The following is a 16,435-nucleotide window of genomic DNA, read 5'->3' on the forward strand; positions in this document are numbered from 1 at the left end:
GATTTTAGGTGTGTTTGGAATTTGGTATTCTGAGACAGGAGCATCCCTGCTACATACAGAATGTGATGGAGAAGTCTGAATCTGAACAGCTCTAGCTGTGGCATTAGCCACGGATGTAACACATATGCTTCATGGACTAATATGGCTTGGTAGACCAAAAAGAAAAAAAAAATCTGCATAGATCCCAGCTGTGGCAGTAAAGAGGCATTTGGGTGGATTTGGGGTTTTGTTTTGGTTGGATTTTTGCTACTTTAGCTTATTCCATATACAGAACTGGCTGATGGTATACTAGAAAGAGAATCCAGTACCCTACGCTGTGTTACTAATGCCTTAGTTGTGCAGTTCTGCTCAAAACATGTGCTTGCTTGAATGATTGTGCTTGCCAGAGCGTGCATTCATCAGTACTGCTCTACTCGTTCATGGTGATCACAAGGTACCATGAATAATACCGTTTTACAGCAAGAGAGTTTAAGGTAAATCACTCTGTAAGCCCCACACTGAGTTAAGGCTGAAAATGAAGATGAACGTGAACGTCCTGTGAGAAGAAATGTACACCTTGTCCTATGCGTTCCAATATGAGAAACTTCCTGTTACAAGAACTCCAGTTATTATGGGCTGTTGCCTGTGCTCCAGGATGATCTAGCAGTGTGTGATGCAAGTTACAGGCAGCTGAAAATACTATGGTATTTTCTTTTTTAGATGGCCTAGCAGCTCCTATATGTGTTTTTGTTTTTAATTCCAGAGAAGCAGCTGGAAAGCTTAAACAGCTACAAGGTATCACCAAGTTCACCAAACAGTTTGGACGGAGCAGACTTGTCCTCCATTGACGCCATGATGTCAGCAGTGATGAATGTGGGGAAGATTGCTGAAAATGGCGGGAACTCTCAAAATGTCAAATCCCCCTCGAAGTCTCCTGCACCAAATCGGATTGGCAGGAGGAACCAGGTGTGTAAACCCAAATACAGGGAGGGTGAAGGGACACAAGCAGCTGCGTAGGAAGTGATAAGACATAATTATGTTTCTTTGATTGTTTAGCTTTTTTTCCCTCAGCGAGTATTTTTTGCCTCTGCCATTGCTCCTCTATGTATTTTTTCTGACGGCTCTCCAGAACATAACTTGAGAAAACTGGGAATTGAAGGGCTCCTCTTGCTTTGATTCACATGTAAAACATTTGAGCATAAGCTCTGATGTTATGCAATGGTGAGCTGGTCTAGCAGATGCCATTAGCAGTGGCAAAGCCACCTAAGAATTGCCACTTCTTCCCTGCTGCATGCTTTCTGGAGGCTCTTGCATTTGCATAATCTGTTGGGGCACCTGTTCATTTCATGAAACTAGGTGAAAAGAAATAGCTCAGAAAGGAGCAGAGCAGTGTGGCAGGGAGCTTGGCTCGGCCATCGTGTGGGACCCCTCATGAGGTGTACAGCTGTCCCCGGGGAAGATCCAAGTGATTTAAGGTTAAAGGTGGTGCTAGAACAAAGCATCCATCAGGACACTCAGTTCACACATGTGTAGTGTAAGGTGCCCTTACTTCACTGTTAATAAAACTATGAAGAGCTATTGCAGAATGCTTTGTACAAATCTTGCAGAGCAAATACATGTAGCTTTTATCAGTTTTTTTCCATTTACCAGTTGATGGCACCGGTTGATAACAATATCAATCTAAACAAGTGAAAGGAGAGAGTCGTATCAGTTAAAACTGTGAATATTTACATCCATGTTTTTCTCCTGCTGGGACAAGGCCTACCAATGAAGGTGCTGCAGAACAGGGAGAAATACCCCAAATCCCTGTGTCCATTTGACTTTAGAGCTTGTAGTGAAGCATGGAGAATTTGTAAATGAATCAAGATGTAACAGGGACCAGAAAGGTTGAGAGGCATGACTCGTGATGTTCCTATAGTAGTTTATTAATAGCTTGCCGAGTAGCTGCCCAGTTGACAGACTTATGACTTGTCTTCAATTTTTTTCCTGAAAGGAGTTAAAAGCCATTAACTGTAAATGAACATTCTTAAATGAAGAGTTTGGACAGTATACTGGCAACAGTGTTTGTGGGATCGTATTGTATAGCACCTGGCTTTAAGGTTTATTTGCAGTATTCCCCCGTAGGGGCTGCCCTGGTTCCTTGATTTCATCATGTGAAGTAAGGCACTGGAGTTCAGACTAGTCTCAGTGGCAGTGCTATTACACAGCTGTCTGGCGGTACACCATGTGGTTTGGCTTCAGGGAAGTTTATTAGCGTTAGTGACCTTTATTCCACCTGATATTTCGATGGGCATCGAATCAAAGGAAGCTCGAGAGTAAATGTGACAGGATTAAGAGGGATTCTTACAGCATAAAAATAAACAAATACATTGAAAACATAGTAAATAACCTATTTGTTTTTAGGCTGAAAGATCATTATCGCCAGAGGGGCAAATGGCTACATTACTGAGAAAATAGAAGCGAGATGTGAAATACTAAGTGGCTATCAATCTGACTAGCAACCTCTAATACAGCAAATTTCCCCTTTCAGCGTAACAGAATGAAAGCACTGAATTGTTTCAGTGTGTAGCAGTGCACAGATCTCAGATTCTGGTCAGAATGTGTCCCTTATTATAATTTCAAGGATAATAACAGTTAGCTAGTTTTCTGGGTCTGACTGCTGTTTCCCATGAGTTGGCAGCAAAACCTTTTGCCATGAACCTTTGTCCCAAAGTCTATGGTTCTCTTTGTAATGCTGACTTTATCTTGGCTCTAGTCTACCCATAGTCTAATAATCATGTTCTCACATCAAGCAGCATCCATTTTAACTTCTCATTTGCTTTGCTTTTGCAGAAAATAAAAAGTGTGACAAAGGTGTTTCTTGAACTGGAGGAAAACAAATAATGCACAACTCCAAAAGCATTTGCCATTAGTTCAATGCAGAGCAGTCGTGCCAGGTTGACTTACTAAAGTGAGAGTAGCTAACAAATTAGATGCTAATTTTATCTTTCAGTTCAAGAAGTGTGTTAACACCAACCTGGCTCCAGCGGGGTATCTGAGTGCTGTGTTTTAAATTTGTGAGTGGGGGTGCTTTTACAGTAGGCATGCTAATGTTTTTTGGTCTGGATTGGGTCAGTCAACAGCATTCCTGTTGTAGCTACCCTGGATTTGCTTGAGCTGTGTTACGGTATGCGGCATATACCCTGTGTGACCACTGGAGAAAGTTTGGGTTTTAGTTAATAATAAACCTCAGATTCAATACTAATCATCTCTGGCTGAGCTATAGTGTGTTTCTGATCTTTGCTTCAAGGTGAACCAGTAATTACTCTATCTTCTGTTAATTTGCTGATTCAAAGAGCAAGCAGTCTAGAAAGCAGGCTTTGAAACAATCAAATGCATCTTGCAGAGCTGCAGCACTCGTTGTGGGGAGATGGGGGCAACAAAAAAAAAGTAGTAGGTTGATAATTTCACAGAAATACCCTGGGGATTAAACACCATCTAAACTGTCAGCACAGCTGCAGGGATTTTCCTCATGGCACACTGTGTTTGTTCTCTGTCCTGAGCCAACGTTAACAGGGTTGCAGTATGATTGGAGCTGAACATGACTCCACAGACAGGTTGCATATAGTAAAATTAAAGTTGTATAAGCAGGATGGAATGCATGTATGCGAATTGTATGTTTGTATATAGAAATGGGGGTGCACTGGGATAATGTGTTTTAATTTTCTTGGGGTGTTCAGACTTCATAACGGCAGCCTTTTTCACTTGCTTTCTAATGTTTTGTGAGTAACAGTACGTTAGGCATTGGCCCGTGTGCATGGCCTACAGTGATTAGCTTTAGGATAGAGAGCCCTGAAATACAGTTAGAAAAAGATGTACAAGAGAAATAGTAGGGAGGAGTGGGAGAACCTAATCCTTGCAGTCCTGATACTTTTAGAAGTGAGGTCCCAAGTTTTGTTTACTTCAGGCAAAATGGCAAAGTAGCTCTATCCAAATCCATAGGTCTCTGAAGTTAACAGAAAATTATCATGGCCCTATTTTTGAAAACATAGTATTAGATTTTTAGTAGGGGACTCTCCAGAATGGTTCCCCAAATCATGTAGGAGGGAATATTCCATTACTGAGACTTAAAAAACTTTTCTCTAACACTGTCAGCACCTTTCTTCCTAACATGCCAGAGAATTTGTCACAGAGGCTTGGGTTAGTCATTCTCAGTGTTCTACACAAATGCTTGTGTCTGACAATCTGGAAATGGTTGCTTCCAAGTTGATGACTTTTGGGACAGCGATAGGGGAAAAGGGCTGTATGGAGAGAGGAAACGCACAGATACACTCATCCCCATCAACTCCCTCCTGTCTAAAGACCTACTGAGGGTGTGTTTTCTTTTTTGCTTGTTTTCATGATTTTACTAACGATACTTAAAATAGCCAGCAAAGAGGTTAAGTAGAACATGTCCTTTTGGCACAAATATTACACTTTCCCATCAGTCATGCAGAGATGTTTTTTGTGCTCTCTTGTCATCGGAAGTGTGGGTAGCAGGCGGTGGATCTATCTAGCTGGTGAAGATTTGCATCATTCTACAGAAAAATGAGGTTTAATTTTCAGTGCCAGACTATCTTCCTTTTAATATACAGGTATTGGTGCAGAAGCCATGCCTGGGCTTCCCAGTGAGGTGGTGTGGAAGTACCCTTTAGGTTATGCAGTAGCCATCCTTGCAGACAATTCAGGCAAACGCCTTTGGTTCCTGCGAGAGTGCCATTTCATCCTTGGCTGAAAGAGTGGTGGCTTTGCTCAGTGTCTCAAGGGCATACTTAAATCAGGCTGAACTCTCCGGTCAGCTTCATTGTTTGTACTCATGGTTTGACCATGGTTACTCCTGATTCTCACCTGGGTGGAGAATAACCGGATTCATAATGTGTTCTTTTTGAGTCACGTACACTCCTGCATTGTCACCTCTTTCTCACTATGATCTCATCAGATCTTGCAGGCTGCATAAGGGTTGGGCATAGCCGGAGTGCCTGGATGGGATGCTTCCAGGAGAAACACAGGATGCTAAGGGAAATGGTGTTGGTGATTCAGTAAATGCTGCTCTTCCTTCTGAGTCAGCCATAGAGCAGAACATACAGCCCCTAGAAAATGGCACTGAGCTAGTGCCTTGCCATAGAGATGGGGTAAAAAACCTGAAGTCCCGACAACTTTTGCTTATTAAATATCTTTTGGGAAGATTAGTGGCGGTGTGCCAGTAACTACTTTCTGCTCACTTAAATGTCTTCTGGCAGTTTGAGCTGGTTGCAATAATTGCCTTCACTTCCTGTCCTAAACTGCTACTACTGAGTATCCGTGTGCTGTTAAAACAGCTGCTGTACTTTGATAGTTGAAATGGCCCCTATTTATAAATTCAGAAGTTTCTGAAACTTCCCTGAGGGATCTAATAGGATGATAAACGTATATATGGAAGTTGTTCTGTTAGCAGTGGCGTTTTGTACTTAGGATGGATTATATTTTTTCCATCCCCAGCAGTAACAGCTTTCAAGTTCTTTTGTATTGATATTCCTTCTGATTTTTTTGTTCTGTTTTGTTTTGTTCACAGGAAACAAAAGAAGAAAAGTCTTCCTATACCTGTCCTCTGTGTGAAAAGATTTGCACTACACAACACCAGCTAACTATGCACATTCGTCAGGTACGCAGAGTACTGGCTCTTGATTTCTTACTTTTAAGAGTGTCTGGTTTGCCAGTGTGTGTTTCATGATGGTGAAAAACACTTCAGTGTGCAAACCATAAATGCTTCATTATAACTTTATTAAATTGTTTTGCTTTTATTTTAGCCTTCCCCTTGTATTTTCTTTTTTAAAAAAACCACAAACCCGCGGTGGGTAATTTTCCTCCCTTCCTTCCCCAACGCTCCCCCCCCATGCCCTCCAGTGGCTCAAACAAGGATGTATGTCCTGTTCTGCATGGCTTAAGGTATCCAAAGATCCAGAAAACCACTTCCATGATGAGGCACAAGTCCTGTTTTCTTATCCTGTTTGAGTACAGATCTCTTTACTGGTTGTGCAAATTAAGAAGCAGGAAGACATAATTTTTAAATCCCCTCAGTGTAGAAAAGCCTCTGAGTCCTTCACAAGGTGTAGTAATCTTGGGAGGCAGAATTAAAAATACACTTTTTTAATGGATGATGCATTTTTTTTGTCAGCTGCAGGCCTATTCTTGCTCCTCTTGAAATATATGCATACTTTATAAGGAGGTTTGTTCTTTTCTATGTCAGAAGGTTCTGCTTTGGATGCTAAGGTTGTGGTTCACCACTGTGAGTCCACTAGATACTTGTTGCTTCAGTTTTCCCTCCTGTACTGTAGATGTTACTTTTTTTTCCTTACTCTCCTGGGTTTGGTTTTTTTTTGGTATGTGAAGAAATCTTCAAGTCTCTGAATGCAAGTTAGAAAGAGTGGTACATATAGCACAGTAGCTAATGGCCGTATTTTCGCCCTGTTGTGCATTCTTATGGCCATAGAAGTCTGCATGTGCACGCAGGAGGAGTTTACTTCTGTTTTCTTACTACACAGTCAGTTTGAAATTAATGTCTTTAAAGAATATTTAAGCGTCTTTCTTCTGCCATGAAGTTTGCAATTACATGCTTTTCTGTTTTCCCCCTTACCACTCACCCAACACCAAACCACTGCACAGCTCAAGGTATCTCAAGGTACCCTTTGTCTGATGAGTTGTTGCTGGATGCCTTTCTGCTGCACACCCAGCAGAAATGGCGTGTGTGGCAGGCATTGCAGCCTGTGTAAAACAGCTACTTGTGCTTGTGCATTAAGGAGTTAAAAATGAAGGGTGGGGGGAGAGTTGGGGGGGAGGGCTAGGGAGGAGAGGTATATACGGGGGCACACCTTAATATAAGGTGTTGTGCCGAGTGGCTCTTTAAAGTTGCTTTTAAGATGTTTGTAGTTCTTGCTAATATTTTACCGGCACTTCAGAAGGGTCATTCAATGAAAAAAAAATCATTGCTTTCTCTAGCATAACACTGACACTGGAGGGACAGACCATTCCTGCAGCATCTGTGGAAAGTCTCTGAGCTCAGCGAGCTCCCTTGATCGCCACATGCTGGTGCACTCAGGTGAAAGGCCTTATAAATGTTCAGTATGTGGACAGTCCTTCACCACCAATGGAAACATGCACAGGTGAGTGCTGATCGTGACCCAGGAGTTTGGAAAGGATTACAGGATAGGGGGCTGTTTTGTTTCCTTGGAAGGACTTCCAAGTTGACTGAAGACACTTGGGCAGAAAATGTGGACTATCTGTCAGAAAGAAGTATGGCATGACACACACAGAGTACAACTACTAGGATGCTTGTGAGAAGAAGTCAGAATTGAGAAGGGTCTTCTAGCTCTCCTCGCATATTATCAAGAGTTGTTACGGATATCCAAAAGTATTGCTTTAGTGTTGTGGTTGTTATTTATGTATTTATTGATTATTATTATTATTATTGCTTATTATTATTTTGCCAAATGGAATGCATTTTTCTCAGAGGTCAAAAATACATAGCCAAGCTCTATAGGAGCTTCTGATTTTGTAGCTTCAGAGTCGTGGATGCAAGTGGTTGTATTAGAACATCTGTGGTGTTATTGTATGTTACACAATTAGGTATACAAGTGCCATCGTGAAGATGCCTCTTCAGAATAATCGATCTTGTTTTTAAATACATACATCAGTACTTGCTTGTACTGTAGGCAACTTACTGCACTATAATCTGGGAAATTATCTGTAACCCAAGTTGCCAAACATATTTCATGTAGTTTCCTTCATAGGGATGTAGCAATATGTACAGTTGTCAAATGGGGAAACAAAATGTTAAATCGCATGGATGTTCCTTCCCCTCTCTCATGCCCCGATTCAGTATTCATTTATTTGCATGGGTGGAACACCTGAGGGCTGATTAAGACTTCGTGAATTCCCACATAGCTTTAGTCCCCATATCAAAGAGTTTACAACCTACAAAGAAACTGCAAGACAGGTGGGGGAAAGGAATATAGCTTATAAGCAAAATGACAAGAGTGATGGTTACAGACTGGTTCTGTGTGGGAGGGAAGAAATCTTGTTTCCGTGATTATTACCAGTCATTTTCCAAGCAGTGTGCTATAGATGGAATGAAAGGGGTGACTTCTATGACAATAGGAAAGATAATGTAATGCCGCACGAAGGAAGCAATAGCTGCTTGCAGCTTTAACTTTTCTGTATCATATTGTTCAGGTTAAACAGTTATGTGAAAACAGAGTAGAAACAGGAGGGAATGCAGTTTTGTAATTTCCACGTTTATTTAACCTATACTAGATTGGAACTGGGGAGAGTTGGAGAGAGAGACACAAAATGAGAAGGGAAAGACACAAAGACTTTCAGAGGAGATACTGGCCTTGGGCATTGAATAAATCACACATCTGACTCATCTGACCAGAGGTGTTGCAAGCCACATGTTTGCCAGACTGGGTCATTACTCTGTCTGCTCTGAGGAAGGCAGGGCAGCTGCTGAGTTGCAGCTGATGCCACTCTCAGCATCCAAAGGTGAATTCCAGTGCTGGGACTCTGAAGTGGTTGGACGCTTGTGTCCAGGTCCTCAGCCCAGGCTGCTTGCTGAAGGACTGCTTGCGGGGTTTATTTGTCTTTTTGCTCACTAGGCATCTCCTTGTCCTCTCCCAGAAGCAGGAAAGGGAGATTTCCCGAGACTTGACTCCAGGCCTGTCAGATGTTGATGTAGCCACCTTTGCTTTTGCGGCTTTCCCCATATAGCAGCTCTTGCTATGCTTTAGTAGCAAGTTTGTCAGTATTGCCAGGCTCAGTAACTTCCCCAAAGGAAGTAAGTACAGATCAGAACCTTCTGATGAGAATACTGTTTGGTTTTAAATTTTTCTCTTACTGAGATGTTGCTGGAAGTTATCAAGCTGGAGTGCTGTATTTGCTGACAGCACTAAGAAAGATCTAAGTTCACACAAGGAAAATCTTCCTATTGAAAGTTCTTTCCATCTGACAGGTTCCTGTCTGCTCTGTAAAAACTCCTTCTTGTGTAGGCCCGCACCACTGCAGCTCTGTGAGACATCATAGAAACCTGTTACTGAGCTCAGTGGCACTGCAACAAGTGACCCCAGACCCATGACAGGCAAGATCCTGAGCACACTGAAACAGGCTAGTTTTGTGAAAGGAGGGTTGCGGTTGGCAGGACTGTGCTACCAGTTTTTTGCAGTGAATAACCTTTCTTGTTGCTATAACAAACTGTAATAGTGAATCCTGTTGTTGAAGTGGAAAGCACAAATGTGCAAGTAGGCAGATGAGGATAAATGCAAAGTGAAATGAAATTTGTTATCTGGTGCTATGACACACTCACAAGGAAAATATTCAATTTGCCCACCGGGTACCTCCTGCAGAAACAGGTATTTCTAGTCTAAGGTGGTGTGAAGTAAGTTCTTCCATAGGCATCTCAAACTTAGCTGTAGCATCAGGTCCAGTGACCTGCCAGTGCTGTGGCTGAATGCCTCTCACATCACATTCAAAACTGCTTCTGCCTCAGGACCCTGGAGCAAGGACCTGCTTGCCAGGTCCTGCCTTGTGTGCAGCTCCTGCAGGCCTTGCTCGTGGTGGTGCCGTGTCTGTTCTTTGCGCCAGCTGGATGATAATACAAGTCCATCTTTCTCTGTTTTTGCACAGAGTTCCTTTATTGTTCGCTATTTTTGTGCTATGGTATCTAAATAGTGATAGATATATGCCCCAAAACAGCAAAGAATAAGATTTCTGGTAGCCAGCATGGTGGTATCCTTGGAGCATCACACAGAGTGTGGGATCAGAGAGAGAAGCTGTAGGCTTAGCAGAAAATAGTGAATGTGCTATTGGAGAATCAACATAGCTTGTGAAGGTCCTGCAGGACCCTCCCCAGATATTACTGTACTTACACCAAATGAGCTCAGTGCATGGGAGAGGAGTGAGGGAGAAGTTAGTCTGCCAGTATGTGAACAGAGGGGAAAAAATGTTTAGGTACATACAACATACATCCTCTCTTCTCTTTCTTGCCCTTTGCCTTGTTCTGTCTCTTATTTAACTGACTATACTATTTCTTTAATCCAGACTTTTAAAAGACCTTTTAGGGGAAAAAGTCCAATGAAGTGGTTTTGTCAAGGGAAATACCATGCCATAGCAGTGCTTATTACTGTTCCGGCAGAGGATGAAATTTCTGATCCATTTTTCCACCTCATAGCAGCCAGGTCATTAGACATTCAGCTGACCAGAGGGAGGGAAGGAGTTTTGCTTGCTTTTTTGGGTTAGAGAATATCGGTGTTGTTAACGCTCTCAAGTGCCCATCCTCTCCACAGCAAGTAATTTTTCTTCTCCTTCACCTTATTAAATGAAAGGAGGAAAAGCCGCTCCAGAGCTCTTGTTGTTCTTTTGCATGTGGGCAAAACTTTTTTTGCAATAGCCGGACTTTCTGTGGAGTGGAAACACTCTTTTCTGCCCATCTCTTCTCTGGGTAAGTGTAGCCATGTTGGGGTGTTTTGTGTACTCTTTATGTGTTAAATTGATGCTGCCCTTCCTGACTCCCACAATACATGCAGCACTTCATTTGTAAATGAGTCATAGCCTCTCACATAAAGTCCAGTTTCTTTTTGTTGTGCTCCTTGGCTCCCTGTCAACAAGTCAAGTTGAATGGGCACAGCAGACAGGGGTGGAGGGGGAAGGTTCTCTTGTGCAGCACCATTCAGAAAAAGAGGTTAAAACCTGCTTCCTTTTCTGACCAGGGTGACTCCTGGCCAGGATTTTCAACAGAGAACCGTGAGCCCAGGGCATCTCAGAGAACTCTCTTACAGCTGCCAGACTGCTCAGGAGTGGCCTGAGCCTCCTGTGGGAACAGTCACCATTGGAGAGAGGAAAAGTTTCTGGAGAGTGCTCAACGTCCAGTGGAAAAAGCTGATTTTCTTATTCTTCCAAATGTGCTGCCAAACTAACTGCCTCTGCCTCAGTGCTGCTCCTACTGTTTGGGGAGGATTGTTGTAATCTGGTACGATAACTGGGAGATCTGTCAGTTTCTGGTATCAGGAACAGGAATTGCTCTGGAGGAGGAGAGCTGGAGACAATGTTGAGGATGTTGAGTATTTTACAGAGATTTCTTTTTGACCAGTATCGGAAAGAGCAATTCTTGGAAATAGTAAGCCTTCTAGCATCAGGAACTGATTTGGAGGCTTGGGGAGTTGTTTTCTTGGGGCTTTTTACGAATTTGGAGGAAGGAGTTAGATCATAGTAATTTTGAGTTCAAAATTTGTGTAACTGTAATGGCTCTCCAATTATCAGTACATAAGAAAATCTGAAATTTAGGGTATGCTGATCCTCACGCTTTCACGCTGGAGACGTGGACGCTATGGCTTTCTCTCAGTCACAGTAAATTAAAGTTGAATATTCTCAGATCTCCAGCAGGAACATAAACTATACGGAAGGAGAGTGTGTGTGTGTGGGGGAGAGGTATAAAGAGTTTTCTGTAGCTCTGAAAGAGCTGGGGATTTCCAAAGTAGTGTCTCAAATCAATAGATTGCAATTACTAAAGGCTTTCCAAAGGCTTTCCATCTGTACTGTCACCGTAGCTCCCTAGGGAGTTTATCTATGAGTAGTGCCGACTCTGAGGAGCCCTTTGGGGTCTAGACTCTGCCACCAAATAGGAGGTTGCAAGCCTCTTATTCCGTCTCCACCGCTGCATCTTCCCAAAATGCAGACAGAGGAGTTAGGCTGCTCCTGTGGGTTTTAGTGGTGGTAGTGGTTTGTAAGCTTTAGCAAGGGACCTTCAGGTAGACAAAAGACTTTGCTTGACTGGCTGTGTTGTGTTCCAGTAGAACGTGGATCGGGCTTCAGGGGTAAGGGCGATGCCTCCACTTGCTCCAAAAGGGCTTCCTTTGGGGGTAGGCGACTTTGCCAGCAGCTCCTTTTCCGTTTCTGTGACTGAGGATGGTCTGTGCCTATCACTTTAAAATCACATTTTCCTCCCTGCCAAAGACATGCTCTTCGTGCAACTTGAAAATGTTAATAGGATATAAATGCCAGAAGGCAGGTGAGAAATGACCTTCCTGTCAGTTTCCAGTGGGTAGCTATTAAAGGTTCTGTGGCAAGTCTGAAAAGAGTAAAGGGATAATATATGTATTTCAGCCACAGCTTCCCCAGTTTCGTAAGCAAAGCTGCAGTGTCCATGGCTGACGTTCACCAGGCTGTCCATATAAGTGCAGTAATGCAAACTAACCTGAAGCGTTTCATGTGAAACCAAAACATTACAGTTATCTACCTTCTTCCTCTCCTTCTGCTCCTTACTCCATACCTAGCAAAATTCTTCATAATGGTTTTTATCTACACCTACTTAGGTACTTGTAGGCTGTTTATGTACGATCTCAGGAACAGGTCTCAAAGTTTGGGGATTTTTTTTTTTTTGGCACACGCGAAACACCACATGCAACAACCACATGCAGAAGTCTTTGAAACTCAAATTGGAAGATCTGGATCGCAGAAGCTATGCTTTGAAGCATGCTTACAAAGGGTCCTATCAAAGAAGGTATTTCTTCTTTTAATTAAGAAGGCACTTTCATTCTCAATCTTATTTTCAGTGCTAGATAATTTTCCCAAACTTCTCTTTTTAATATACTCTGGAGGGACAAACAGCTGTTCTTGCTATCAGGATATGGTACTATTCTGATGTTCAAATTAAGTCTTTGTAAAACAACACTTTACGTGTGTGTATATGTTGCGGAATGAGTTTTTTAAGAAAGACAGAAAACACACCTGCTGGAGCGTAACCTGTGAATTTTGATGTTACAGCCGGCCATCTTCACTGGCAAGTGAAGAGCATACGCTTGGTGAAGATTGTAACGTACTGGTTGGAAGATGAGTGTTGGATCCTGATAAAGGCTACAGGGGTTGAGATGCATATGCTTTAATGATTTCCCCACTCTCTTTAACATGGATCTGTGTTTCTTGGGCAGGCGTGCATACAGGCTGCCTGTGACTTTGCAAATGCCCAATAGGCTGAGTGTCCTCGAGATCTGGCTGAATCCATCCTCTCCCTGCATTCCACCTGTGAATTGCCCCTGTGTTATTTATGGCATTGGCCCGCTTCCAGTACGTTGTGTGTGCTTGGTAGGGTGCAGTGCAATAACAATGCCCAGCCTCCAAGTACAAATAGGATCTCTGCAGTCTAGCACGTGCAGTCTGGCATTTGCTTAAGATGGGAGTTTTTGGAGGCAGAGCATAGCCAAATGTGATGACGAGCTTTTCTTTTCTTTTTTTTTTTTTTCCAGAAGAGGAGAGGAATTGCCTTATCACAACATGGTTTGGTTTCTGGTGGTTAGCAAAGATGGCCAAGGTGAAATCTGGTGTTAAATGTTGGGTAGCTTTGAAAAATTGAACATACGAGGTCTGGAAACTAAAAACAAATACCCAAGGAACTTGCCACGCTGAAAATGATTGGCACTTCACGCGTGTGAAAAGGCCTTCTCTTATTGTCTTGCACAATAGAAATGTCTCTTTGGTCATCTCCTGAGGAGCTTTTATTTCAGTGTAGTAATTGGTAGGCAGTGCTCTTAAATATGAAGATGCAGGGTGCATTACAGGCTTTCAAATCCATTCCTTATACGTGGGGGATGATTTAACCACTGTCAGCATGCTAGTGAAAGATAAGCTTCGGCAAATGCAAGTGCCCTAATTCTTGAGCAGGGATAACAAACACAAAGGACTAATTTCTGTTTCTAGTAATTGATGACTGTAGTTGTAGGAGACAGGTGAGATGTGATAGCTGGTTTTTTGTTTTCTTTGCAATTAAAAAATGTTTCTTACATTTTTGCTAATGCATTTTGTAAATAAGGATAGGGAAACAGATGGAGAGAGGGTTTCTTTGGTCTCTCTCCTGTCAGCAGATGTGCCCAGAGTAAACGTTTTTGAAGGAGGTTAAGAAGAAAGAAAGAAGGAAAAGGTCAGGCTTTTTCAACAATAGTATAGCAGTAAGAGTATGGTTTTCTGTGTCTTTGATGAGAATTAGAAGACAAAAGTATTTTTAATGGTCCCAGGCAGAAACTTTTGTTTGTCTAACTTGGTCATCCTTTGTAAAGACTTTATATAAAATTTTATTTCATTCACATGAGGTATAAACAGGGTGCTCCAAAAAACCCCTCCATGGGTATCTTCAGTGGCAAGAGGCTGTGAAGGAGCTCTTGCGCCACGGTACCTCTGTGAACTGTCAGAGCCGAAAGGAGATGCCATGATTTCAGTCGTGTTAGAATCTGCTTGTAGCCTTGGACAGTATCCCTCTTCAGTTATCATTAAAGAACAGCAAAGGAAGTTAACACAAAAACACGAATGCTGAGATCTGATTAGAATCAAGCGAAGCAAGGAAGTGCAGAGTTAAGATTTATACGCTGACCTTAATTAGCTCCATTGTTCTTGAGAACCGAAGCGTACACAATGAGGAACTGTTGTACTTGCATCTCCAGAGCTCTTCAGTATCTAAACAGAAGAAGGACTTTGGTGTGCTTATCAGTCTTGGATTTTGTGTGTGTTGCCTTTAAGGAATAGCTAAGTCTGATCTTGTGCTTTGTAAGGTTGTGGATTTTTATGTTTTGGTTTTCTGCAGGCAAACAAAGGGGACACAGTGCTCTCAGTTAGTTTAGGTTTCTGGTGCAACTTTGTGCCGAGGGGAAGGTGGTCTGATGTAGCAGAGTAATACCACCCTCCTCACGGGCAGTAACATAAATCTCCGTATAACAGAGGATGTTGAGCGTAGCTTAGTGCTGCTTTGTTACCCATGTCACAGTTCAAATGAGCACAAGCCACTTGACAGATTAGACCCCAGTCGCAGAGCACATGGCAGCACAAGACCTTGATCTTTCTGCATAAGTACCCTTTCAGGAACATCACCTCCTCTGAAGGTTTAGTATTCTCAGGGATGTTACCTCCCCTTCTCACCTTGAAGAGCTACAAAATAAATACAAACCTTAACTTAGCAAGCACTAGAAAATCCAGGCGATTTTTGCGGGAGTTGAGGTGTTAGCTCTCAAGGTTAACGAGTAACATGTTGTTTTGTTGGCATTTTGGTTGGTGGTTTGTCATCTAGCTTGTACTTTGGTTGGGTGATTCTGTGTAGAAAAGTTCTGTGAGAAAGTTTGCTGGGAGAGTTTGTATGTTAAGGTAATCTTTGCTCAGCCTGTTGTGTGTGCACGTCAGAAATACTTGCATCGCTTCTCTAATGAATGTGTATTCGCTCTCTTCCTCTTGTTGTCTAAAAAGACTTGTGGGCCAAGTACCGATGAGAATGAGGAAAAAGTCTATCTCAGACTGCATTTGTGGTTGCTGTCGTTCCACCTTTAATGTGTGTCTTCCAGCTTTACCTTTTCTCTCCCCAGTATCTAACCTGCTCAACCTGTTCTAGTTCAGCATGCTGGAACCAGCAAACTGCAGAAGGTACCCCCTCTCAGGGTCAGCGGGTTTTTTCCTCTTTCTTTTCTCCCCACTTTTAAACATAGGCTATTCGTTGACAGTAGATTGTCAGTATTTGGGGGAACTAATCAAGCTATAAAAAACAGTGAGGGGAATCTTGATGTTTGGGCTTAGCCAGGGCCTTTCACTCATTTTTTTGAGCCATGATGCTCACCTGCGTGATGCACATAGCTTAGGCAAAGACATAGCCTATAAAGTAGTAGTGCCATTATACAACTGGTAAATAGCACACAATATGCAAATACTGCTTTCTCTTTCTTGAGGGCATCCATGGATATGCCGGGTTCTTCAGGCTGCTCTCTTAGCTGAAGTTTTCTAAACACTCTCAGCATTTTTTTGGTAAATTCTCAGAGTCAGCTCTGCAGTGCTTCATGTGGAAAGATTTCTTAAAACACAGGAGGCGTACAACTTCCGTGTGGCTCATTTTTGACATCAAGCCACCTCAATGTGTTGTCTTTCTTGATGGTTTCAAACTGAGCGTAAAGAGTAAAGCAATCCGTATTGCTCATGGACTGCACCAAAATTAATTTCACTTGAGGGCGAAAGTTCCCAAACTCCTGTAAAATAGCACAAGTCATGCGGGGACTTCTGTTTCCAGCTACTGCACTTGAATAAACAGCCATGTAACAAGACATGAAACCTTTTCCTAGTGCTTCTCTGCTCGGCGGGGGAATGCTGTGAGATCACTGCTGGTGAGGAAGGAGGACCACATGTTCAGGAACAGGAGAGGAAATGGGTTGAGCACGTGAAACCTCTTTTGCTAGGATGCCGTCCTCAGCGCTGGGAAAAGTTTGCACAACTTGTGTGTGTGCAGTGATAACCCCTTACTTCCTTGCCCCTCGAGTTACTTGGTGGCTGCTGATATCGGGGTGATGCAGAGACCCTCCCTTAACCAAGATGTGCTTCTCTTATCTAGCGCAGCTTCCTTGCTTGCATGTGTGTGTGTGTGCTGGGGGGAGGTATTCAGCTCCATCTGTGC

General features: G+C 42.7%; 1 protein-coding gene across 9 annotated transcripts in view; it reads left to right on the forward strand.

Annotated features, from left to right (window-relative positions):
- Positions 1-16,435, forward strand: part of RREB1 (ras responsive element binding protein 1) — a 124,959-nt gene that overhangs the window by 58,316 nt on the left and 50,208 nt on the right. For all 9 annotated transcript variants that reach the window (XM_054192619.1, XM_054192628.1, XM_054192625.1 and 6 more), the window contains 3 exons: positions 743-945; positions 5,549-5,638; positions 6,973-7,136. In XM_054192619.1, the coding sequence (XP_054048594.1) occupies positions 743-945; positions 5,549-5,638; positions 6,973-7,136 (457 nt within the window). The remainder of the gene's footprint in view (positions 1-742; positions 946-5,548; positions 5,639-6,972; positions 7,137-16,435) is intronic.

Source organism: Rissa tridactyla, chromosome 2 (genome assembly GCF_028500815.1).
Source record: "Rissa tridactyla isolate bRisTri1 chromosome 2, bRisTri1.patW.cur.20221130, whole genome shotgun sequence".
NCBI lineage: Eukaryota > Metazoa > Chordata > Aves > Charadriiformes > Laridae > Rissa > Rissa tridactyla.